The sequence below is a fragment of the Hypanus sabinus genome, chromosome 19 (assembly GCF_030144855.1).
Source record: "Hypanus sabinus isolate sHypSab1 chromosome 19, sHypSab1.hap1, whole genome shotgun sequence".
Taxonomy (NCBI): domain Eukaryota; kingdom Metazoa; phylum Chordata; class Chondrichthyes; order Myliobatiformes; family Dasyatidae; genus Hypanus; species Hypanus sabinus.
The window spans coordinates 14,588,017-14,615,118 of record NC_082724.1 but is presented as its reverse complement, the minus strand read 5'-3'; the positions used below and the strand labels follow the sequence as shown (position 1 = coordinate 14,615,118).

General features: G+C 42.6%; 1 protein-coding gene across 3 annotated transcripts in view; it reads left to right on the top strand.

The window, feature by feature from the left end:
- The window catches only part of LOC132377744 (protein shisa-5-like), a 106,500-nt gene that overhangs the window by 37,544 nt on the left and 41,854 nt on the right, over positions 1-27,102 (top strand). The window contains exon 1 of one of the 3 annotated variants that reach the window (XM_059944057.1): positions 562-635. The exons of 1 other annotated variant lie outside the window; for it this stretch is intronic. In XM_059944057.1, the coding sequence (XP_059800040.1) occupies positions 577-635 (59 nt within the window). In that variant the 5' untranslated portion in view covers positions 562-576. Of the gene's footprint in view, positions 1-561; positions 636-1,784; positions 2,118-27,102 lie in introns of those variants that run through there. One more of the 3 variants, XM_059944058.1, reaches the window with a different exon arrangement.

The window sequence follows — 27,102 nt, the reverse complement described above, 5'->3', positions numbered from 1 at the left end:
CATGTTCTCAATATTTATTTTTGGCTTATTTATTTATTATTTTCTCTTTCTTTTTGTATTTGCACAGTTTTTTTTTGCACATTGGTTGTTGTCAATCCTGTTGGGTGTGGTCTTTCATTGATTCTATTGTGTTTATTGTACTTACTGTGATTGCAAAAAAATGAATCTCGTGGCGAGATATGATGTAATACAGTATGTATACTTCGATAATAAATTTCAAAGCATTCAAGATACATTTATTATCAAAGTATGTAGAAATTATACAACCTTGGGATTTGCCTGCTGACAGGCAGCCACAAAGCAAAAAACCAGAAAGAAACCGATTTAAAAAAAAGACCAACACCCAATGAACAGAGAAAGAGAAATAAAGCACAAATCATGCAAACAATAAAAACAAGCAACAGCATTCCGAACCAAATTGAGTCCACAGTCCCGAATCTCCGGAACAGACAGAGGAGGGCCAAAGCCTTGGTCTCAGTTCATTATATATAATTCATTTACTATGAACTTTGAATAGCTTCCTTGATGTTGCAGTACAGGTCACAATCTCGAAGTAAGGATGTCAGCTATTTAGAAATGAGGAAAAAACATGTTTTGCACTTTTGGAATTTTCTGCAACCTAAGCCCGTCACTGGGTATGTTCAGTTCATTTTGTTTTAAATTTTAAAAGAATTGAAGAATGTGAAGATAGTGACTAAATGTGAAGTTGAGTTTTTGAATCTTGGTGAACAGGTGACCAAGTTAGAATTGCACAGTTATGAAAATCAAAAGTTAAAGCTGGAAATCTAGAACAAAAAACAGAAAATGCTGAAAATACTGGGCAGGTCATGCTGCATCTGTGAGAAGAGAAAGGGAGTTGGTGTTTCAGAAGGAAGGCGTTTTGTCAGACCTGAAATGGAGACAGATGCGGCTTGTGGAGCAGCAGGGAGACAGTGTCCCCGAGAGGATCAAACTAGGGGTTAAACTGTAGATGAGGTTATCTGGCTCATCAGTGAATGGCACCTGACAGGGGGGTGAGAACCCAGACAGAAGAATGTAACAAAAACCTGTGATGTTGACTCAGGTTGTTATTCTTTCCTGTTGTTTTCCGGTCGCCGAGAATACACCGTGTGATCTGCTAACTTCAGGCTAACACTGTAGTTAGTGTGTTTGACAGCAGCCGGCCATGGCTGCCTCCTCGGACCATGAGGCCCTCCTGTTTCAGGATGGTGCTCTTTCTACTGTAATATATTCTCCGGGACTGCTGATGTTTGCCTTTTTGTTTTGGCCATCTCTGCACACTTAATCCAGACGTGCTGAGATTAATTTCTCCTTCTGAGAGACAGGGAGCTGCGGCTGTACATTTCCCCATGCAGTGTAATTGTACCGACGTGTCCTGCGCTCCTTTTGCACAATTATGCTTGCAGGTGTCTTTGAACAATATTTTTGCCAGTTGCACACACTTCTACTGTTGTCCCCGTCCGGCCCCTCATATCTTCCTCGGAGTGCGATACCCTCAGAGGGCAGTTCTTCCCTACTGCTCCCCTCCCCGGCGCAGCTCCGAGAGGCGCCCAAGAGCTTGGCTGTGGTTTCATTGATGAGAGAGTAGAATTAGGCGGAGGAGCCATTGGACAGTCGGTGATTCACAATTAAAAAATAAAACTTTCTCTGCTGAAGAGGGCTGTGCTCGGGACACGACGGGCTTTGGCAAAGGAAGAGCCTCCGGAAGGGATTTCCCCGTCCTCCCCCTCTGACTCGAGCTCGGCTTTCTAAGATGGGCGATAAATAACCGAAGTGGTCGCGTCTCGGAGCCAATCGCGAACGAAGGCCGCCCTGGCTGGTACCCAAGTGTGGGGTAGCAGGCGGGGCCAGCCCTTGTCATCCGAGAGCTATCGAGCAGGGAGTGAACCTCGTGTCTGTGCGGCGGACAGATCCCGGGGAACGCCGACTCTCTTGAGGGCAAGTCGCCTGCTTGCATTTCTCATCACCGGGGGGGAAACCGTGCTGATCTGATAGACTGATGCTTCCTCCTCTGAACGAGCCGTGCGTGACCTCGGAGACTGCCGAACGCCTGTGCTGAGCACAAAACGATTCCAGAGCCCGAGCCCGAGCCCGCCCTGATTCAAGATGAGTTTTAGGTAAGTTTGAACCGGCCTTTTGCGTCTTATGTGCCGATTGAAACAGCACTCCTTTAGTTGACAAAGGGGCTTGGCTGTGTTTGAAGAGTAACACGGCAGCCAATTCTGTCTGTGACTTCCTGCGATAGGGAATCACTACTCTTGAAGCTTGCAACCTTTATTTAACCAGGAAACACAGAGTTAAGCTGGTGTGTTAATATTTTCCTTGTCTTTCTTTTGCCAGGAAACTCCATCATCGTACTTTACTGAATTTGTGTTCTGAGATAGATGGTAGAACTGAGAACCTGAATAGTTTAATAAATTTTGCTACCTGACTCTAGTATAACTCCACATTTGGCCGGGGAAATAAGATTGTCTGCACTTGGGAATGTAGTCTTCAGAATTTCCATTGTTTCACAGTTCATGTCCACATTGCTTCTCCTGCCTATTTTGGGCATCTGAGAACATTGGTGATTTGATTGTTCAACATACACAAAGGAAATCAGTCCTCTCACCTACAGGGGTAAGGCATGCTGGTTGGCATTCTGGGCTAGTTTCCAAGTGCCAGAGTTAAAAAAAATTAGGGGTGCAATTTCAAATGCCTCCATGACAGCAGTAGAAATTAAATTAAAATACTTAAATAAATCTGGAATTTAAAAGTTAGTGTTAGCAGTAGTGACCATGAAACTAGAAGGATGTTGTTTTTAAAAAAAACCCATCTGCTTTGTCAATCCCACATTTGACTCCATTCTTGCCATTATGATTGAAGACTAACCAGTCACTGAAATGTTCACTCAGTTCATGGGGATGAGAATTAAATGCAGGTTGTTAGTAACGTCAACATTTTGTGCACAAATAGAATAATTTTGCAGAACCATGTTTTGAGCTGCTGCTAAGACTCTTGGCTTTGCTTAATTTTCAGAAAGTTTTGAGTTTTAGCTCTGCTGCAGGATGTGGGCATTTAAAGTAAGTTTACACACCCATGTTGTACTGAGGAGGGGCCCTATGTTGGCAGTAACATCCTTCAGATGGGAAATTAAACTGAGCCGCTAAGTGTTTGTTCCACCGGGTCAGAGCAGGGTGTGAGCCAATGACTTTGTTCATGTTCTGAAGCTGAGTGGTGCCACAGCAACAACCTCATAGTCAATGTCAGCAGGACCACGGAGCTGACTATTTACTTCAGGGAGACGTCCTCATCAGAGGATGAGCCGTGGAGTGGGTCGGCAACTTTAAATTCCCTGATGTTATTTCAGAGGACCGGTCCTGGGCCCAGCACCTAAGTGCAATTACAGACAAAGTGTGGCAGCGACTACTTCCTTAGGAATTCACAAAGATGCTGCATGATATCTAAAACTTTGACAAACCTCTTTAGATGTGTGGTGGAGAGTATATTGACTGGCTGCATCCCAGCCTGGTGTGGAAACACCAATGCCCTTCAGTGAAAAATCTACAAAAAGCAGTGGATATGACCCAGTCCATCACAGGGATAACCTTCCCCACCATTGAGCACTTGTGCATGAGGCGTTGTTGCAGGAAAACAGCATCCATCATCAGGGACCTCCGCCACCCAGGCCATGCTCTTTTCTCGCTGCTGCCATCAGGAAGAAGGTACAGGAGCCTCAGGACTCTCACTACCAGGTTCAGGCAAAATTATTACCCCTCAACCATCAAAGGGAGTAACTTCACTCAACTTCACTTGCCTCATTATTGAAATGTTCCCACAACCTATAGACTCACTTTCAAAGACCCTTCATCTCATGTTCCTGATATTTATTGTTTATTTATTTTTTGTTATTATTTCTTTCTTTTTGTATTTTCACAGTTTGTTGTCTTTTGCACGCTGGTTGGTTGAACACCCAAGTTGGTGCGGTCTTTCATTGATTCTATAGTTATTATTCTACTGTGGATTTATTGAACATGCCTATAAGAAAATGAATCACAGGATTATATATGGTGACAACAAGTTTACTTTGAACTTAGAAGCTTTGGCCAGTATGTCTCTACTAGACGTATGCTCTCAAAAGTAGTTTTTTTTCCCCTAAGTTCCTGCGATTAAGAAAATCGATTTAAAGTTTGACTGCATAAAAAAACTTCCTCCTTTGTATATTTTTGAGAGACATTTCCAAAATTCTTTTGCCTTTACAAGATGAAACTCAGGAGTCATGAGAATAATATTCTCCTAAGTGAATAATAATAATAATAAAGAGAATAATAAAGTCAGATGTTGATTTCCCAGGATGACAATGAACGGGTTAGTGTGGTGTCCTGAAGCTTTGCTTAATTGTTTATGGTGGGAAATACTTTAGCTGAATTTCTTTTTGTGAGTAAGTTTTAACTTTTTACACTTCATTTGGGAGATTACTTTGGTTGGGAGGATGAATATCACTTGTGACAATGTGCGATGGGCCTGAATTTTGGTCATTTCTAGGAACTAGTTATCAATGCCAACTAACTGTCTGTGGGCAAGCATTTTATTGGGGATCTTGTCACCCTCCTTTACAACCAAACATAATAATTTTATTTTATTTATCACAATTACTATGAAACATATCTGAAATACGTAATTTATGTTAACAACCTGCAGTCTGCGGCCTGCAGTGACGCAACATTAGAGTGAACTGAACTTGCCTGGACTGTTTTGATAACTTTCTGGTTTGATGTTTTATATGCTATATGCTGTTTTCTCATTTTTCTTTGCTGTTTGTGCAATTTGTTCTTTTTTTGTGCTTTGGCAGTTTGATGTTTTTTCCTTGAATGTGTTCCATGTTTTCTTTTGTTTTGTGGGCTGTCTGTGGGAAGACGAATCTCAGGGTTGTATACTGCATATAAACTGTGGTAATAAATACACTTTGAAGCTTTACACCAACGCATTCTAAGTATGTGCTTGGGGTAGCCCGCAGGTATCTCCAGACATTCCAACAGCAATACAGCAGGTCCACAGTGTTCAGAAGAACAATGCAACAACATTATCGTCATTATTTTCTGCCGTGTGGTATGATGTGGGCAGTCATCGTCCCATGACCATGACTGTTGTTGGCAAGTTTTTCTACGGAAGTGGTTTGCCATTTGCCGCCTTCTGGGCCGTGTCTTTACTAGATGGGTGACCCCCCCAGCCAATATCAGTACTCTTCAGAGATCGTCAGTGGATGCATAACCAGGGCCTGTGATAGGCACCAGCTGCTCATAGGACTTTCCACCACCTGTTACCATGAGTTCACATGACCCTGATCGAGGGGCTAAGCGGGTGCTACACCTTGCCAAGAGTGACCTGCAGGGAGTGGAGCACCTTCCACCTCCATTAGTTGAGGTGTATGTCCACTCCGCCACCCTAAACACAACAGCAAAACGAAATAACGTAGCAAGCACCTTTACAGCAACAAAACAAGCTGCTTTACTCCCCTGTACCCCGCACCCACTCAATAGTCAGGCCTCCAAAGCCAGGACAGGCTGTCTGTTCAGAAGTGGTCCAAGTCGGAGAGATCGTTGATGTGGGTGATGTTCCTATCTGATTCACAGAATGACTTCTCATTCCATATAGTGAACTTTCTTGACCTGTCACATGTTTTGTCACAGTATTATCCCATGAGGCCAGTTCTCCTCGGTTGGGTCAAGAGGGAGATACAGTCTGAGGTGATGACAATAATGAAGCCAAAACAGTATAAATAATCTATTTTTTAGATCTATTTTTCATATTTTCCCCTGGTTATAAGCCTCCAGAAAAGACTAAACAGACTTTGGTAATCCAGAGGTTCTGCTACACCGAGAAAGGTTATGCTGGATGGACCAGTGCCTGTGGGTCCTTAGCTGTACCCAGTGCTGCCCAGTGGTTGGATCTGAAGTGCTTGATTGGTAGGCAGATGTGGGTCTGATCAGAGTGAAGAAGAGGAATCTTAGCCTAGTCCTTGGGTTGGAGTTGGGGAGACACTCACAAAGGGCTTTATCAGGATAATAGGCCTTATTTTTGGAGTAGCATCTACACCAGCACACTGGCAGAAGGCTATGGACCAGATACTGCAAGGCTGCCCAGCCACTCACTATTACTTGGATGTCATCATTGGTACCAGTAAGGAAGACAGAGAACATCTCCAAAATCTCATGATTGTATTAAGAAGATTGGGAGATTATGGAGTTAGAGCATGATACAACAAGTGTGAATTCTTTAAACCAAGCAACAATTACTGTGGTCACACCATTAATGCATGAAGATCACACATATGGGCTGATAAATTTCAAACTGTGGTGGATGCCTCAGGGCTAAAGGGCGTATCACAGTTGTGATCCTTTTTAGGATTTGTAGATTACTATAACAGGTTCCTGTCAAATTTGGCTACTGTTCTCCACCCTTTGAACTTGTTACTACAGATCAGGAAGAAATAGCAATGGACTAAGTATTGTGAGGTGGCTTTCCAAAAGGTGACGGAAGTGGTGATGTCAGACACACTCTACTCACGCATTATGATCCACAAAGTCCAATGAAGTTTGCCATACACTGTTTGAGATACCAGCACTTCCAGGAAAAAGGCATCTGGAGCTCTCAGAACCCCTTCCTGCAGTCTCAGAGTCAACTCCTGCAATCACCACGGAGGAGGTCCCAGAACCTGAGCTTGTTTCATAGTCACAAGTCCCACCTGCCAAGCAGAGTGACTTTCCCTTCTCAGGAAAGGCGTTATCCCAGAAGGAATAAGAAATCCTCCACAGTAATTAAATCTTTAAGCCTGAATGGGAAAATGCTGTGGATATTTGGATAGTAGTTTTATTATATAGTAACAATTGAGATGCATTCTATTTTGAATTTGAAATTAAATCTAAGCAGGGAGGAGTGTTGTGTATTCAATATTTCAGTAATAATTGAGTATTGTAAATTGTTTTATTACGCATTCTTTGTTGTTTACATAGAGCACTACAGCTATATGCAAAAGTACGTAAAAGTACGGTCATCACACCGCCACATGATACGTGCGCGCCTTGCTAAATGTAAAAAATAAAGTTAGACTCACATCTCCCAGCTTGTCCGTTTGCCTTTCAATTAGATTTATGTTACAAAACGTAACAGCAACTTGTTTAAAAAGGTAATCCTGGAAAATAGAAAGTATCAGAGGGAAATGTCAGGAGTTTGGGAGATGAGAAAGAATGTGTCTCTCTCATACCGCACAGAGTTACTGTTCCAGATTATTGTTGTAATGGTAATGACATATTTTTAAATACATTTTTGTAGTGATACACTTTGGAAGGTCGTACGTGAAGACAGGACACGGGGTGAATTACAGGATTCTTAGCAGTGTGGAGGAGCTGAAGGATCTTGGGTACACGTCTGTAGATCACTCATTGTTGCTGTGAAAGTAGATAGGATTGTTAAGAAGGCGCATGGTGTGTTGGCCTTCATTAATCAGAGTATTGAGTTTAAGAACTTGAGAAATTCTGGGCCCACTTGGCTTCACCTATCACCTTCCAGCTATCCCACTTCCCCTGCCCCCATAATTTTATTCTGGCATCTTCCCTCTCCCTTTCCAGTCCTGAAGAAGGGTCTCAGCCTGAAAAGTCGACTGTTTATTCATTTCCATCGATGCTGCCTGACCTGCTGAGTTCCTGCAGCATTTTGACAGAGTTTAAGGCCCGAGAGGTACTGTTGGAGCCCTATAAAACTGGTTAGACCACACTCAGACTATTCATTATAGGAGGTGTATGGAAGCTTTGGAGAGGGTACAGAGGAGATTTATTAGGATACTGCCTGGATCAGAGAGCATGTCTAATGAGGAAATGTTTGAATAAATGGTCCTTTACTCTTTGGAGCAAAGGAGGATGATTGGTGATATGACTGAACGCTGCAAAATGCAGGAGGCATGAAGAAGCATCATAGTGGTTAGCGCGATGCTGTTATAGCTCTGGCTGATGGAGTTCAAACTCAGTGTTCTCTGTATAGAGTTTGTATGTCCTCCTCGTGGAATTGTGGGTCTTCCCTGGGAACTCCAGTTTCCTTCCACAGTCCAAAGATGTACTGGGGTAGGTTAATTGGTCATTGTAAATTGTCCCATGATTAGATGAGTGTTAAATCTGGGTTGTTGGGTGAGTTGACTTGGAGGACCCACTCTGTGCTGTATCTCCAGAAGGATAGAGAGACTGACTGACGGACTTTTTTTCTCAGGGCAGAAATGGCAAATGGCAGATACGAGGTGGTGAGCATAATTTTAAGATAAATGCAGGATAGTATAGGGCAAAGACAAGTTTTTTACACTGAGAGAGGTAAATGCCTGGAATGCCCTGCCAAGGGTTGCGGTAGAACCAGATACATCGGGGACATTTAAGTAACTCTTAGATATGCACATGGATGAAAGTAAACTAGAGGGTAATGTAGGAGAGAAGGGTTAGATAGATTTTGGAGTGGATTTAAAAGTCTGCATGATATTGTGGGCCGAAGGGCCTGTACTGTGCTGTGGTACTGTTCTATGTTCGAAGATTCAAAATAAGTCTGTGGTGTACAACCCTGAGGTCTGTCTTCACACAGACAGCCACAAAACTAAATATTTCAACTTTAATTGTGAAAGCTTTCCCGAAACATTTCACAGAGGTGTTAACAAACAAAATTCAACTGTGGATCAGTCAGAAGATGTTAGGGGCAGGTGGCGAAATGCTGAATTTAAGAGGTGTGCTTTAAGGAATGTATCAAGGGAAGAAAAATAGTGGAAGAAATATCTGAGTTTAGGATTTTGCAGCCCGTGGAGCAATAAAGTCAAGGATGCCCAATAGGGGATCCTTGTGAAGGGAAGCAACGGGTATCTTGAAAGGTTCCAGAGCTGAAGGAGATCAGAGAAATAAGGAGGGAGGAGGGGACGGATGGCTTAGCAAACGTTACTCACTTGTCAGCCAATGGTGAACCATCAACATGGGTGAAAGGTGAGCAGAACTTGTACCTAAGGCATGGAGTGATATTGATTAAAATCTTCAAGTATCCGTCACAAAATAATTTCATCATCGGTGTTGCCAAATTACTGCCTATTCCTAATTTTCCCTCCTTCCCTAATCCGACTAGACCTGCTGAAGGGTGTGGGCCCGAAACGTCGACTCTACATTTTTTCATAGATGCCTGGCCTGCTGAGCTCCTCCAGCATTTTGTGCATCTTGCAAGTCCACTTCAGAGGGCAGCTGCATTGGGCGGTCAAGAGTTGCATGTAGGCCAGAGTGGGCAAAGCTGCTGAGATTCCTTCCCTGAAGGATATTGGAGAACCTCCTTTATAACCGTCTGGTAGTGATGTTTTTGCAGGGCTTGTGATTTGCTCTTCCTTACCACAATCAGAACCCCGCACTGCACCCATCTCACCTGCGCCCAGAATGCAGTTTCCAATGGGCCTCGATGTCTGGTCAGCAGAAGGGCCTCTGGTGACACGGCAAAGCGGTGCTGCCCCAAAACATCCCTGGCAGCCTCGAGTAGCCCTTGGACCTGGGGCTGAAGCTTTGTTGTGGAAGTTTTAATTAGCTGCATGATGTCTGATATTCAGAGACATTTTTACAGCAATAAAATAATGAGTAATTAACTTTTTAAAAAAAAACAAGCATTAACTAAATAATGAGAAAAAATGTCAAAATAAAGATAGCAATAGCAGCACTGTATAAATGCAGACATGGGGCAAAATCGTCTTTTAGCCAATGCAGTAGAAAAGCAGGTATTGCAAGGAAAGTTTATAGTGGGGGGGGGGGTGGGATTGCCACAAGAGCTGGCAAAGCTTCAATGGGCCAAACAGCCTCCTCCTTCCATGGAAAGAAGTACGAAATCCATATCAGTGTAATCAAAATTACTTTACACAGTCATGTACTGCCTGCAAAATCTTTACCCTACACGGCTCTTTGTGAAGAAATGTGGTCTTAGGTTCCCAGCAAGTCCAAAAATTCTGCACAAAGATTACTGCATTATCAAAGGCTAAAAAACAGCAAAATCTGGCCCTTGATTACCATTTCCAATTTTAGCTTTCCTTTCTAGATTTAATTTATTATTTAAATTTCATATTTCAGCTGTCATGGTGAAATTTGAACTCGTGTTTTTAGAGCCTTTGTTTTAAGCTCTTTATCCTAGTAGTTGTAATTGCTTTTGTATGTTTGCCTGAAGTTACAACACATTTTAAGGAATAGAAGGGGAAGAAAAATGCATTTCTCAGTTTTATATGTCACTAGAAATAGAATGTGAGGGAAGGTTTGCAGTGTTGTGCATTAATAGCTATTTCTACAACCCGTTTACATGGCTTTTCTCTTGCTAACTGTAGTGGTATAGCCATAAGATACTGGAGCAGAATTAGGCCATTTGGCCCATTGAGTCTGCTCCACCATTTCAACATAGCTGATCCATTTTCCCTCTTAGCTCCCAATCTTCTGCCTTCTCCCTGTATCCCTTCATGCCCCGACCAATCAAAAATCTATCAACCTCTCCCTTAAATACCCCCAAAGGCTTGGCCTTCACAGCCGCTTGTGGCAATGAATTCCACAGATTCACCACTCTAGCTACAGAAATTCCTCCCCATCTCCGTTCTAAAAGGACGCCCTCTATTCTGAGGCTGTGACCTCTGGTCTTAGACTCTCCCACCATAGGAAACATCTTTTCCACATCCGCTCTGTCAAAGCCTTTCAACATTTGAAAGGCTTCAATGAGTCATCTTCATTGTGGTATAGAATGTTGAATGTAAGAATGTTGTAAGATGTTGATCGTACTCCCAAAATCTCTCTCCCTCTTGATTTTGTTTGAACCCTGTAATGTTGTTAATTATAAGGAATAATAAACCACTGTGTCGTTTGACGTAGATCACTGTAGTATCGCAGGGAGTTGGATTTGACTACAGATGAGTTGAATAAAAATACCAGGATAACCAAAGCTTTTCTCAGTTACTCAATAATGGAAACCGTCTTTATGATGTGAAAATTAAACGAACTGGAGCAGGACATGAAGCTTTCCAGGTTCTCTTGCCCTGACTTTAGTAACCTCTTGGCACAGACTGTGCAGTTCTTCCAATCAAGTGTACTCCATTCATTGTTCACAGTGTGCTGTCTTCTACATTGGAGAAAGCAAAAGACTGGCTGGTCACAGGGGAAACACTGGAGCCTGCCACTTTAATTCCCCAACCCACTGCTGTTCTGATCTATTGACGTATGGCATCCTAGACTGCCACAGTGATGCTCCATTTAAGCTCGAGTTACAACTCATTTTTCTGTCTGGGCATGTTGCAGCCTTGTGAATTTGATTTTGAATTCTACAGTTTAAGGGAACTTGATTTCTTGGTCTATAATTAATTATTCATCAGCTTACTTTTCAGTTTTCCTTTTATTTCTCTCTGGATGTGGAGGACGTGCCCAGTTTGATCTGCATGAACTCCCACATTTTTATGTCTATTTTCTCACTCTCACTTGTTCTCATTTTCTCACTGACTATTTACAGCTCATTGCCATGGTCACCCCCATCATGTGTCCCAGTTTCTGACGAAAACATTGAAAGCCATTGACTCGTGTTTCTCCTCTCACATCTGCAGCCTGACTTGCTGAGTATTCTCAACGTTTTAAGTTCTTTCTTTAAAATCCACAGCATCTGGAGTGTTGATTTTCATGATACAGGATTCAATGTTTTTTGAGCTTTTACTCATTAAGGAGATGAGTCGGCATGCTAGCATGGTGGTTAGCACAACACTTTACAGTACAGGCGAAGCAGGTTCGATTCCTGCCGCTGCCTGTAATGAGTTTGTATGTTCTCCCTGTGACCACATGGGTTTCCTCTGGGTGCTTCAGCTTCCTCCCACTATCCAAAGTCATACTGGTTGGTAGGTTAATTGATTTTGTAAGTTGTTCCATGATTAGGCTAGGGTTAAATTGGGGAGTTGCTGGGAGCTGCAGCTTGAAGGGCTGGAAGGGCCTATTCTGTGATGTATCTCAATATAAAGAAACGGTACAAATGTGTAGTTAGTGGTGAAGATATGGGCAGCAGTTGGTTGGTCTACTGTAGGATCAGAAACACTGCATGGAAGACTTTCTTATTAACTTTCCAAATAGTGAACTAATCTGAACTTTATGCATCCAGAAGCTTGACACAAATTTTAAAAAAATGATGTGTGTATGTGAATCATTGTTTAGACTCACTCTGTTAGCAGATGGCCCAATCAGTATTGTGGCTGAGCTTCTTTACATCAGTGCTGTGACTGTATTCTGAATCAATACCACTATTTGGGAGCTAAATTACTAACTATTTATGACCCAATGATCCCTGACCGTTGATGCACAGGAGGTAAAAAAAAAGACAAGACTGACTCACTTAAATAGCCACCAGAATGAACAAGGCATGGTTATAACCTCATCTGGTTCCACACAAAATGCTGGAGGAACTCAGCAGGTCAGGCAGCATCTATGGACATGAATAAACTGACGAGGTTTCGGTCCGAGACCCTTCATCGGGACTAAGAAGGAAGTGGGAAGATGCCAGATGAGTCCCTCCAGCTTTTCGTGTACGCTGCTTTGGATTTCCAGCATCTACAGATTCTCTCCTGTTTAGGATTTGTACCCATCTAGTTCCGGTTAACCTTTTCCAAAGTAACATAATGATGGGTGATCATGGTCTTCCATCTGTCCTTAATCTGAGATGTAACAAAGGATCGTTGCTTGTGGGGAAGACCACAGCCCCCCCCCCCCCCACTGCTGCCCTCCCTTTCCTCCCCGTCCATGACCATCATCAGGGCCCGATAATATACCATGCCAGATTCTGAAAGACTGAAGATCTTCTCTGGAACAATCCATTGTCCCCTTGGTTTTCAAGGCAGCAACCATTTTTCCAGTGCCAAAGAAGGTGACGGTAACCTGCCTAAATGACTATTGTCTCGTGGCATTAGCATCGACTGTTATGAAGTGCTTGAAGCGGCTAGTCATAGAGCACATTAAAGGCCTTCTCCTGGCTACACTGGACCCTTTACAGTTTGCTTACCGATCCACTGATAATGCAATAGTCTCTGCTATTCCACCTGGAAAAAGGGGTATTCTGTACCAGACTGCTGTTTATAGACTTCAGTTCGGCATTCAACACCATCAAACCCCAGAAGATGGTAGGGAAACTTTTCACCTCCCTCTGCAACTGGATACTGGACTTCTTAACAGTAAGGCCACAGCCAGTCCATGTGGGCAGCAATGTTGCTTGTTCCATTACATCGAGCACTGGTGCTCCCCAAGGCTGTGTGCTCATCCCGCTGCTGTTCACACTGCTGACGCGTGACTGTGTCGCAGGACCAGCTCAAACTGTGTCATCAAGTTTGCAGACAACAAAACAGTGGTTGGCCTTATTGATGACGATGTTAACTCAGAGCACAGAGAGGAATTGGAGTGGCTGGTGGATTGGTGTGAGAACAACAACCTGAGCCTTAATGTGGAGAAGACAAGGGAAATCATTGTGGACTTCAGGAAGTTGCAGGCAACTCATCCCCCTCTGCGAATACATTGCTCCTCTGTAGAGAGAGTTAAGTGAACCAAGCTCCCATCCTGGATGTCCTCGAAGGGTTCTTTAAAATCACCTCCCTGAACAAGAAGGCACAGCAGTGCCTTCACTTCCTAGGAAGATTCAGGCAAGCAAGGCTCCCATCCCCCATCGTAACTCTGTTTTCCAGGAGCACCATTGAGAGCATCCTGACAAGTTGCATCTCCATCTGGTATGGGAGCAGTCGAGCATCAGACCAGAAGTCCCTCTAAAGGACGGTGAGAACAGCTGAGAGGATCATAGGGGTCTCTCTACCATCCAGCAGGGTAGTTTATCAGGAGCACCACATATGCAGGGCCCTTAGTATTATTAAGGATCCCACCCATTCATCCAGCGTCCTCTTTGACTTTCTACCATCAGGCAGGAGACTCCGATGCATAAAAACAAGAACAGTCAGGATGAGAAACAGTTTTTTCCCCCAGGCCATTGGGCTTCTGAACTCCCAGTTGCATTGTATTCAAAAGGTCGCTGATTAATCTGTTCCGTACCTTACAATATTTAGTATTAATTCACTTTAGTTTGTTATTTATGTATGATTCATCCTTACCTTCATAAGTTATTTTGTATTATGTGTTTTACACCCTGGTTTGGAGAAACTTTGTCTTGCTTCTATATCTATATATATAGATATAGATATATAATATATGTTAATATACATGTATGTAGTTAAATAACAATAAACTTGACTTGATTGACAAATTTTTCTATAAAAGTGTCTTGACATTGCCTTCTTCTGGGCAGTGTCTTTACAAAGAGGGTAATGTCAATGGCATTATCAATACTCTTCAGAGATTGTCTGCCTGGTGTCAGTGGTGGCATAACCAGGGCTTGCGGTTTGCACCAACTGCCCATATGACCATCCACCACCTGCTCCCTTGGCTTCATATTACCCAGATCAGGGGTTGGGGTGCTAAGGAGGAGCTACACCTTACCCAAGGGTGACCTGGAGGCAAGAGGAGAGAAGGAGCACCTTACACATCCATCCCCTCTAGTTGTGTAGAGATATCAAAAATTTATATCACAGAAGTCTGCAAACACTGGACAATAAAGATTTTGCTTCCTAAATACTTTTGGATGTAGCTTATGGATTTTGGGCTGCTGATCATTAAAATTGCCATGAAATTTCCCTATCATGCACCATTTTAAAAAAAATTGCCTGTATTTGATATTTTGATTTATAGTTCAAGCCAGAAAAATGTTGCCCATATAGTGAAGGCTGAAAAGTTTTCAGTCTGGTCCAGGCATGACTGGGCATGCTTAGGCAGGGCAGATGCTGCGAGGCCGGACAAGTTTTAGAAAAACAGAAGATGGAGCCCAAAGGAGGCAGACAAAGATGTCATGAAGCATGAGTCCAGAATGGAAAACGGCACTGATATTGATACAGATTTTGAACCCCTTTTGTTGAGTGATCATGTCAGTGCATTGATTAAAAAGTTACCCAGACTTGTATTTATACTCTTGTGGATCACTGCTCTCCAAGCACTCATAAAAATTATTTTTAAAATGTGCTGAGAGTCTCTCTCTTTAATAGGCAGTAAGTTCCAGTCTTTACTAGTGCCTGAGGGAAGATATTTTTCCTTATCCTTTTACGTTACTGTAATTCTATGCCTTCTCTGCTCAGTGGAATAATTCTACTTAACGCCATCTTGTACTTTATATTTTACATAGAAAACCTACAGCACCATACAGGCCCTTCAGCCCGCAAAGTTGTGCTGACCATGTCCCTACCTTAGAAATTACCAGGCTTACCTACAGCCCTCCATTTTACTAAGCTCCACGTACCTATCTAAAAGCCTCTTAAAAGACTCTATCGTATCTGCCTCCACCACTGTTGCCGGCAGCCCATTCCACGCACTCACCACTCCCTGAGTAAAAAACTTACCCCTGACATCTTAAACCTGTGTCCTCTTGTGCCAACCATTTCAGCACTGGGGAAAACCCCTCAGTTATATATCCCCTCAACTGTTTGTTCCATAGAATTAAATAATATCCACGTAGCTATAATTTCCCATTCACTATAAAACTCTTCCTCATCCACTCCAGTACAGTCACATCTAAGATTGTAGGATTTAACCCCTCATTCAGGAATCTACCAGCTGTATTTAAAATATATTTTCATTGACTGCTAAATTCCCTGCAGTGTTGCACATCTTTTTTTAAAAAAAGTATATAGACTAAAACATTTGAGGAAGTAGAAATAAACAGCAGATATGTTTAAGAATGTGCATAATTAAAGCACCAACCATTTATTTAACTCTGATTTTAAAAAAAATGTTCCAGGCAGCTGTGATAATTCTGCAAACATAATTCATACTGTGAAAAATTATACAGTTACAACAGTCCATAGATTCTGCAAAATTGCCCCACAAGTTGACAGGGTGGTTAAGAAGGTGTATGGTGTGTTGGTTTTCACTACACGGAACTGAGTTCAAGGGCCGCAAGGTAATGTTGCATCTCTATAAAACTCTGGTAAGACTATACTTGTGTTCAGTTCTGATTGCCTCTGTCTAGGAAGGATATGGAAGCTTTAGAGAGGGTACAGAAGAGCTTTGCCAGGATGCTGCCTGGTTTAGAGAGCAGGCTTTATGAAGGTCAGTTGAGCAAGCTAAGACTTTTTAGAGTGAAGGATGAGAGGCAACTTGATAAAGATTACAAGAAATTTAGAGTGATATTTTGTACCCTTTTCCCAGGGCAGCAATGACCAATACCATAGGGCATCAATTTAAGGTGAGTGGAGGTAGTTTTTTTACACAGAGAGTGCTAAGTACATGGAAAATGCTGCTGGGGTAGTGGTCGTGGCTGTTACAATAAGGATATTTAAGGCATATAGATGAAAGAAAAAAAGGATAATAGCCTGTGTAGGAGAGAAAGATTAGATTGGTCATGGAGTAGATCGGCATGACATCATAGTCCAAAGGACAAGTACTATGCTGTAGTTTTCTCTGTCTAAATTCAGAAAGATATGAAGTCTCTGTACATCAAAGTGTTTGGAATTTGACAATGTAGTTGTCTTTATTTAAAAGGAAAATTGTCAAGGAGAAACTTCAGTTCTATTGAAAGAAGAATTTAAATGTAACAAATTTCACTAAAAAGTCTTTTTAAATGATGGTCATTTAAAAGAGCAGCTTTAAGTTCATCAGTATACACATCACCAAGGATCTCACATGGTCTATACATACCGGCTTGTGTGGTTAAAAAAAGCACAACAGCACCTCTTTCACCTCAAACAGTTGAAGAAGTTTTGTATGGGCCCCCAAATCCTAAACTTCCTACAGGGGCACAATTGAGAGCACCCTGACTGGCTGCATCACTGCCTGGTACAGGAACTGTACCTCTCTCAATCACAGGGCTCTGCAGAGAGTGGTGAAGAGAGCCCAGCGAATCTGTAGATGTGGACTTCCCACTATTCAGGAGATTTACAAAGACAGGTGTGTAAAAAGAGCCCATTTGGGGACCCAAGTCACCCCAACCACAATCTATTCCAGCTGCTACCATCCGGGAAACAGTACCACAGCATAAAAGCCAAGACCAACAGGGTCTGGGACAGCTTCTTCCACTAGGCCATCAGATTGATTATTTCATGCTGATACAATTGTATTTCTATGTTATATTGACTTTGTATTTCTATATAATATTGACTGTCCTGTTGTACATACTGTTTATTATAAATTACTATAAATTGCACATTGCAAATTTAGACAAGAGACAAAGATTTTTACTTCTCATGTATATGAAGGATGTAATTAATAAAGTAAATTCAATTCAATTTTGTTGGCCTTTTTTGAACTTTCTGTTTTTATGATGTAATTTAGTTGTAAAACGAGGAACATTGAATTCCTTGGCCATTAAACAATATGTCTTATACTGTTGGAAAAACCAGCCAGCCAGATTGTCCTACAGTGTCGATTGTTGTACCTTTCATAAGAAATGCCGTGCCTTGGCTTGTCGTGACATTCTATACAGTCTATTGCATCATCTGTAACAGAATCTTTTAGCTCCTATGGTTAGCAATGATGCAATTTGAGTAAGAGAGACATTTGATTCTGGAATATTCAGAATTTTGATCACTTTTCTCAGTGATAGTTTTTGGTGTTTTCCTTTCAAGTTCTCCAATAACTTAAAAATGATACTACTTTATACATCTGTAATTGCCCAGATCAGAAGTACATGTCACAGCCAAGACTGTAAAATATCTATTACATCTTTTGAAAAGGAACACAGATAGCACTTCAAAGTTAATTTTCCCCAAACAAGGCAGCTGTCATATCTTCTTAAGTCTTTTGAGGAGCAGTTTGATTAATATGCTACATTAAAATTTTACATTTGAACATGTAGTTTATTGCCCATTGTGCCGATTTTCTTTTCGTGACCATTATAATTATAACTTCATTAAGGTTTACTTATCTTGCATGTTGGAAGAACTGTTTCTCCAAGATGCAGAGCAATTCAAAGTTCTCCAATGTGCAACTCTCCCCAGTGACTGAATTTGTTTTCATCAATATTTCGCAGTGGCAGGATTAGCTACCGAGGTTCCAGTACCCTAATACCATTCAAAGTAAGGCCAGAAAGTACAGGAAATTTACCGCGGATCGATCAGGCAGTGCCCATGGATGGTGGAGCAATGTTAAACTTTTGTATCAATAATCGTTAATTGGAGTTGATGTAACTGTTCCGGCAAGCTGAAGCAACCAACGCCTATTGTTCAGCTGACAGCCAATCCCAGGCTGAATCTCACTGTTCATTGTTCCCATCAATATCTTGAATGTTCTTCAGGTAAGCCATTTAAGTAATTGTGCTTTGGGATGTACAGTTGAATTTTGAGTTTGAGATTCGTGGTTTTAATGAATAAAGGAATATTCTGAGCTCTGGCTTTGTCCTGGCTTCAGGTCTGATCAGTAGTTATAGGTGAGAGGAAGTTCAAAAGTTGGGAGTGGATTTTATTATTTGTCACCACGTACAACAGTGAGATTATTTTTCCTGTGGATATAATCAGCTTATCTATAGAACAGTAACTGTAACAAGATTGAATGAAAGATGAAGTAGAGTTGGTGGTGAAGTAGGATATTATATTGACATGGCAATTTCAGCAGAAGATTTAAGCGCAATTCTATAATAGCAGCAAGCTCAACTTGAGGCGGCTCAGTTGAAGTTCATCCAAATCTTGACCAGCAGGTTATTAGTAAGTCCAGCAATGCTGGTGTCAAACACTGAACAGACCTCATGTGAGTCAGTTGTTGCGTCCATTAGCAATTTCAAGTTCGATGCCGCATTGGGAGTTACATTTGAATCATGGTTTAAACATCACAAAGGTACATTCCAGGTTGAGTTTGGCAGTAAAGATGACTTGTGGAAGACACGGACTTTGTTCCGAAAACTGGGTACAGCTGCACGTGAGTGTTAGATCAACTTCATTCTCCCTAAGAACCCGTGTGAGTGACCTCTTGGTTCACAGAATTCTCTGACAGCTTAACAAGCACTTCTGGAGAACAGTCATCTCTCTTCAGTGCTCCCTATCCTTGCCTGAAGGTCATTCAACACGACTCCAATGACTTCATCGCATATGTCAGCCGCGAATATGGAAAGGCCAAGCTGAGCAACACAACTGAATCACAGCTCAAATATTTAATTTTTATTTGCGACTTCAGGCACCTGGCGATTCAGATGTTTGTAATTGGCCCTTGACCAGACAGGAGCAAAACCCTGATACGACTTTACAAGCTGTCACTCAAGAACGTCAGTGCTTGATCAGCCTGAAACATGATTCCAAACTGGTTGAGCAGAGCAGTTTCCAGTGGCCCAGACATCACTCAGCAGGTCTCCAAGTGGCCAGACACAGATGGGTGGAGCTGTGCTTGTGGCATTACACAAGAAACTGCCAATGCAAGAAACGTTTACAGCAACAGTCAACACTGTGGTCTTAAAGAAGGATTTTGCCAACCTTCACTGTCTTCTAGGCCAATGAAACACAAGGACGCAAAGTTTCAAAAGTTAATGGTGGCATTCATTGTTGACTTTGCCCCCAGAAGTTATGTCAACATATTTATCAACAATCAGTTGGTCAAGCTGCAACTCAATATGGTGTCAGAGATCGCCATTATCTCCAAATGTGTGTGGCGGGCACTTTGGTGCCCACTGTCATCTGATTACTCTGCCTACAATGCATCAGGTGGAACCCTCCAACTGACTGGCAAACTGCACTGCATGGTAGAGCTGAATGGTAACCAAGGCAATGCTGTGGGTTACCTAAAAGACCAGTCAGACCTGAGCATCCTTGGCATTGGCTAGATGGGACGAGCTGGATCTCCGCATCACCCCTTCGATGAGATCAGTATGAAGACGTCGGCCATTCAAATCACGTCATTCGAAGCCGTCCCACCATTGGAACACGAGAACATACACCTGCAGTAGCACCCTGCTGCAGGCTGTCGAGAAGTAAATCTGAAAGTGCTCATTGGTGCTTCAAATCGACTGAACCTGGTGTTTGGAAAAGATTGAAAAGGCCAGGCTGCCGGGGCCCGAAGCGAAGGATGGGCTGGTTCAGCTTGCTGCTCTGAGATGTTTACCTGGCTCCGCACTGAACTAAGGGCCTATAGATGCACTCTCTTTGCAGACTTCAGTTCAGAACGCTGTTTGCTTGCTTTTATTGTTTGCATGATTTGTCTTTTTTTTTTGCCTCGGGTACATTGGCTGTTTGACGCTCTTCTTTTTGGGTTCTTTTGAATCTCTTTGTTTTGTGTCTGCCTGCAAGGAGATGCATCGTAAGGTTGTATAATGTATACGTACTTTGATAATAAATGTACTATGAAATTTAATTTCCAAACTCTTGCCATGCTTCTGTGGATCAGCATTTTCCTACTATGAATTTGGAGTGCTCTGCTACTGAGACATGGTGTAATGTAGCTCTGTTTTTGCTGCACCGAGTAAATAAATGTTAATTGCAAAGCTCGGAGCTGCCCTGCACAAATATCAGCCAACGTTACTTTGCCTTTCTTGTTGAGTATTCACTGATCGGCTCAATTATAGAAGAACACGCTTTTCTTCAGCAAGTACTTCACAGGTCAGTAATTATCAGGATAATGTTCCTGACCTTTTACTTGAAGAATGGAATCATATTCACTGACTGACCTTGAAGCCAATACTTTTCATAAACTTTTACCACTTACTTCTTACCACTGTCTACTTCTTACTTTCTCCCTGATTTCTGTTGGTGCTTTAGACCAGCAGACGTTAAATCTGCGACATGGAGAAGAGATGAGGCAAAAGTGACTGATGGAGGTTTAGCAGAAGTTACTGATTCTGCAATCAAAGTTTTAAGAAACCAGAGAGGCATTATAATGGTAGAAGAGTGTCTGGTACATTTCTGACTGGTGATTTCGAGGCAGACATTTTGATGTCTTTTGCTCAGGCCAATCTGCTGGATGAACTGAGAGGGCCTAGTAGGACATTCTGTAGGAGGAAAGGAACCGTCAACATTTCAGCTTGAAAGCCTGAATCAAGACTTGGAATCCTGAGGTGTGTTGCTTCAGAATCCAGCATTGCAGTCTCTTGTGCCTCTTCTTATATAGCTTGACATCAACCACAGATTATGTTCCTCTTCCTCCTCCCTTCCCCCACATCCTCAGCCACCCCTCCCCCCCAGCAAAGAATTCTGAATATTGACAAAAGTAAATACACTTTAGACAAGTGATTCAGAAGAGAATCACTGCAGATATGCTTTTTTCTTGGGTCTGTCACTTCCTGACTTCTGCAATGGCACATTGCAGCACAGAAATATGGAATGAGCTGAGGTTGGCTACTGGTGAATCTGACCAGGCTTTGGGCCTTCCCCAGCTGGTCTGGGATCCGAGTCTATGGACTCAGTCAACAGCATTCCAAACCAAATTGCTATATTGTTCGCATGATTTGGGCTTTTTTTTCCCCCTCTTTCTCTGCGCATTAGCTGTTGGTCTTTTTCAAAATTAGGTTCTTTTGGGTTTCTTGCTTTGCGGCTGCTTGTAGGCAGACAAGGTTGTATAGTTTGTACATATTTTGATAATAAATGTACTTTGAATCCTTTTTTTAAAAACTTTTTTATTGAATTTTCAAATAGGTTACAGAAAGAGAAAAATTTTTTAAAAATTATCAACCCTTCCCCCTTCCGCTTAACCCCTCCCTCCTAACAGATCCCTATAGAAAAAGAAAAAAAAGAGAAGAAAAAAGAAAGAAAAAAAGAATGCCTGGATATCGGAAGATCCCCACATGCTCCATGGAGTTCATAACTAATCCGATCCTTGCTGGACTGGAACATGATGGTTCAATTTAATATCAGAGAATACAACCTGAAATTCATACTCTTCACAAACATCCATGAACCAGAAAAAAAACCCCAAAGAATGAATGACAGAAATATCAGAACCCCAAAGCCGTCCCAGCACAAACAGCAGCAGAAACCTTAACCCTCCTTGCTCAAAGTTCAAAGTGCATTTATTATCGAAGAATGTATAAATTGTACCATACCGAGACTTGTTTGCTTACAGGCAGTCACAAAGCTAAGAACCTAAAAGAACCCAATTTTTCAAAAAAATCAGGCCACCCCCCCCCCCTCCCCAGCGACTGTAGAAAGAGGGGGAGAAAAAACACAAATCAAATCATGTAAGCAATACTCTGAGTGTATGGTCATGCACTTTGGTAGACGAAATGAAAAGGTTGACTATTCTCTAAATGGAGAGAAAATGCAACAAAGTGAGGTGCAAGGGCAATTGAGAGCCTTTGTGTAAGATTCCCTGAAGGTTAATTTGCAGGTTGAGTCTGTGGTGATGAAGGCAAATGCAATGTTAGCATTCATTTCAAAGGGATTAGAATAGAAAAACAAGTATGTAATGTTGAGACTTTATAAGGCACTGGTAAGGCCTCACTGTGAGTAGTTTTGGTCCCTTTGTCTTAGAAAGGATGTGCTGAAAGTGGAGAGAGTTCAGAAGAGGTTCACAAAAATTATTCCAGGATTGAATGGCTTGTCGTATGAAGAGCGTTTGATGGCTCTGGACCTGTATTCACTGGAATTCAGAAGAATGAAGGGTGACAGACATACTTTATTGATCCCGAGGGAAATTGGGTCATTGAAACCTGTTGAATGGGAAAGGCCTTGATAGAGTGGATGTTAGAGGATGTTTCCCATGGTGGGAGAATCTAAAACCAGAGGACACAACCTCAGAATAGAGGGGCGTCATTTTAAATGGAGACGAGGAGGAATTTCTTTCGTCAGAGAGTGGTGAATCTGTAGAATTCTTTGCCAAAGGCAGCTGTGAAGGCCAGGCTTTTATGTATGTCTAAAGCAGAGGTTGATAGATTCTTGATTTGTCAGGGCATGTAGGGATATGGGGGAGAAGGCAGGAGACTGGGGTTGAGAGGAAAATTGGATCAGCAGTGATGAAATGCTGAGCAGACTTCATGGGCCAAATGGCTTTATTGTGCTCCTTAGTCTTATGGTCTTAATCAGCCCCTGCTTTAAATATACCCAAAGGCATGGTGTCCACAGCCATATGGGGCAATGTTTCACACAGATTCACACCTTCTGGCTGAAGAAATTCCTCCTCATCTCGTTTCTATAAGGATGTCCTTGTATTCCCAGACTGTGCTCTCTGGTCTTTCTTCACAGGTCTGCACATTCCAGGAATCAGGTGGCACTTAACTAGTATTCAATATTTATAGAAACTCGATTATATTTTGTTTGCCAAAATGACGACACCTTTTTAAGAGTACCTTTGATACCAAAGTGAAAGAAATATTTCTCAAGACCTAAAGGAGGCTGCCAGCAGGAGTGACAACCTGATGGGATTATACACTGGGTGGAAAGGGAGTGGCTGCTCTTTGACATGTTTTTGTTTAAAGTTTGATAACTGAGTAGGCAGGTGAAATCATGTGTCCCAAATGGCACTTTCACAATGCCTCAGTGTGTTTTCGAAGCATCCTTTCTCATTTCTCCTGTTCTGATGAGTCATACAATTGTGACATGTAGAAATAGGCCATTCTGTGCAAATTGTCCATATTGACTCATGGTGTATCTGTATGGACCAGTGCTCCCATAGTTTTCAATGCCCAGGCATTTCTAGTGCTCATCTAGGAACTTTTGCTGTCAGTAACCCAGCTTCAACCACTCTGTCAAATCTCCTCGAGCTGAAAAGATCTTTGGCTCTCTCCTCATTGATGCTGCCTTACCTGTAAAACCTTTTATCTTTGTCATCCCATTTCTTTGCTAATCAAAATTCAGCGTACAGGGAACACTTGCTGTTTCTGTAACAATTGTGTTTTTTTTTAAAGCAGTCAGGGTTGTTGTTAATCTTGATCCTATTTTTGAGTTCAGGTAGTTTGCCCCACAGCTAATCAGCGATGAGATTTCCTCACCACATCACAGCTGACGTCCAGTCAGCTGATTGACAAGTATATAAAGGCCAACATTCAGAGGACAATTAACAATGCACTGACGATGTCTCCTCAAATGGTGACGAAACGTTTGCAAGTAAGTTGTCAGGATCGGAGAACAACTCAACCGAGCTAACAGTTGCTGTTTTAAAATGAAAGAGAAGATCAGTAGCTCGGATTGGCTGCTCGTTTGTAGGGTTGTTCGCCGAGCCTGGAGGTTGGGTCACAAATGTCTGGTCACCAGTCGAAGTGATGTCATCGGTGCACAGTTGAGTGTTGTTTCTGCCGAGTGCTCGCTATTGTATTGCTTTGACTCGTTGTTGGGACTAGTTGGCTGTCACACTGGCCACTACTCTCTACTGGGTCCCAGCCAACCAAATAGCTGAGTGATCTTCGCTGGCCAGCATCCTTGGCTGTCTGTTGCTGCGAGCATCGGTTCCTTGCTCGTCGGCCGCTTTCAGCAGAGTCTGAGGGGAGATCCGATGGAGGTTGAGAAGATTATGAGAGGCATAGATAGAGTAGACAGTATCATTTTCCCAGGGTCTAACACCAGAGGGCATGCATTTAAGATGAGAGGGGGCAAGTTCAAAGGAGATGTGTCAGGAAGTTTTTTACACTGGTGGGTTCCTGGAATCCATTGCCTGGGGTGGTGGTAGAGGTAGAAATATTGGAGACTTTTAAGAAACGTTTAGATAGACACAGGAATGTGAGGGAAATGGAAAGATATGGACATTGTGTTGGCAGAAGGTTGGCCATTTATTTGGTTCAGCACCACATTGTGGACTGAGGGGCCTGTTCCTGTGCTGTACTGTTCTATGTTCTATCTAGCTATATTTGCAATCCAGTTTTACATCTGTTCCCTCCCACCATTTTGGGGCACAAGCATATGGTTTGTTCTTCATCCTCTCGCTAGGCTATCGCTCAGGGAGCAGATTCAGGGCTGCCAATCACATGAGAGAGCCTGCGGATGCTGGAAATCCACAGCAACGCACACAAAATGCTGGAGGAGCTCTGACAGCATCGACGGAGAAGAGTGAAGAGTCGATGCTGCGGGCTGAGATCCTTCATCAGGACTGAGAAGGAAGGGGGAGGATGCCAGAACTAAAAGGTGGAGGGTGGGGAAGGAGGCTGGCTGGAACATGATAGGTGGGTGGGAAAGTTAAGGGCTGGAGAAGAAAGTAGCTGATAGGGGAGGAGAGTGGACCATAGGAGGAAGGTACCCAGGGGAAGTAATAGGCAGCTGAGAAGAAGTAAAAGGTCACTGTGGAGAATAGAGGAGGGGGCAGGTGGAATTTGATCACCAGAAGGAAAAATCAACACCCAGGTGGAATATAAAGTATTGCTCCTCCACCCTGAGAGCGGCAACTTCATGAAGAAGTTCTAGAAACAGTTCCAACTATCCGGGTGGCGTAACTTACAGATTCATGGAATTGCTCCAACCACAGCCAACCCTCACACACAGCTTCATTTCTACTTCAGTGTTTCTTTTTAAAGTGCTATGAATGTTAAATGTATTCATTTATAGCCAGTACATCAAGTCTTGTTTCCTTGTGTCCCACGTTACCAGTAAGACTTGGCTCCACCAAACAATACAGTTTAGTGGAAAAGTGGTGAGAAGGAGCATGAGTCATTCTCCATATCAGATGTCACCTGGTTCCTGAAATCTGAATCACTGTTCTCGTCCTCTAAAATTGGCTTTTTTTTTAAAGAAGAAGAGGAAGGGAAAATGTTTTCAGCAAAGCCAATTTTTTTTTTTATATATAGAAGAAAAATGCCAATAATTGACATCACTTGCAAAGTCTAGTAGTGCTTAAAAGGTCAAGGACAAAAAAAAAGGATAATTTAACATTTTTAGTTCAGTTTATTTAAGCAGCCTCCAAGAGGACCATAACCTCGTCATGACTTAAAGGCTTGTGTGCCTCAACGGCCCAGAGTACTGCTGTGTGTTGGCTGGAGTCAGGGCCTTGTGCTTTGGCTCTTGGTAGGGTCACCCGTGCCAAACAGGTCAAAAGGTAGAGACCAGACTAAGAGTGGCCCATCGGTACTCCAGGTTCCGGGGTTCAGCTCAGGGTTAACAACCCTGACTGGTCAAAAGCTATTTGTATTGGAATTAGTAATTAAGAATCCTTCTATACAGACAGATGGAGGACACTCATTGCTGCCCTAAACACCAGCAGTGTAACGGGCAGTATGTTATATAAGCAACTGACATGCAAACTTTCTACCTACACTCTGTGACCACTTAATTAGGTAGCTCCTGTAACTAATAACTTGGCCACTGAATGTACGTCTGTGGCCTGCTGCTGTAGTCCATCCATTTCAAAGTTGGACATTCAGAGATGCTCTTCTGCACGCCACTGTTGTAACGCACGGTTATTTGAATTACTGTCAGCTTGAACTAGGCTGGCTATTCTCCTCCAGTCTCTCTCATAACCAATCTGTTTTCACCCACCAAGCTGCCACTCACTGGATTTTGTTTTTGTTTTTCACACCATTCTCTGTAAACTCCAGAGACCTTTTCAAAATGCTAGAGGAACTCAGCAAGTCAGGCAGTAGCTATGGAAATGAATAACTAGTGCCTTTTTGGGCCAAGACCCTTCTTACTGTCCAACTTGCTGAGTTCTTCCTGTATCTTGTGTGCATTGTTTTGGATTTCCAGCATCTGCAGACTTTTTTGTGTTTGTGATTTGCAACTCTAGAGACTGTTGTGTGTGGAAAATCCGAGTAGTTCTGTGGTTTCTGAGATACTCAAACCACCTTGATTCAGTTGTAAAGAACACCCTGGTGTTTGTGGAGAGCTGAAGTGGATTATACCAAGTAGAAGCCAGTGATCATCTAAGTGGCTTTTATTGTGATTGCACTGTTGGACACTGCTGGTGTGGACTGCCGGAAGTCTAATTCGTTGGTTTGTTGGTCAATGGCGGCGAAGCTGCATAACCTTGGTCGTAGCACGGACTCGGCCACGAGCTGCACTCTTAACTGTTTGCCTCCCTGTTGCCTAACTGTTTGGAGGTGGGCGCTCCACCAGACTGCTGGAGGCAATGTGGTGCGGTGTCCATACTGGAGTCGGTGCTGCTCTCAGTGGTTGCTCAGCAAGTGACAAGCTATATTATATTTGATTGC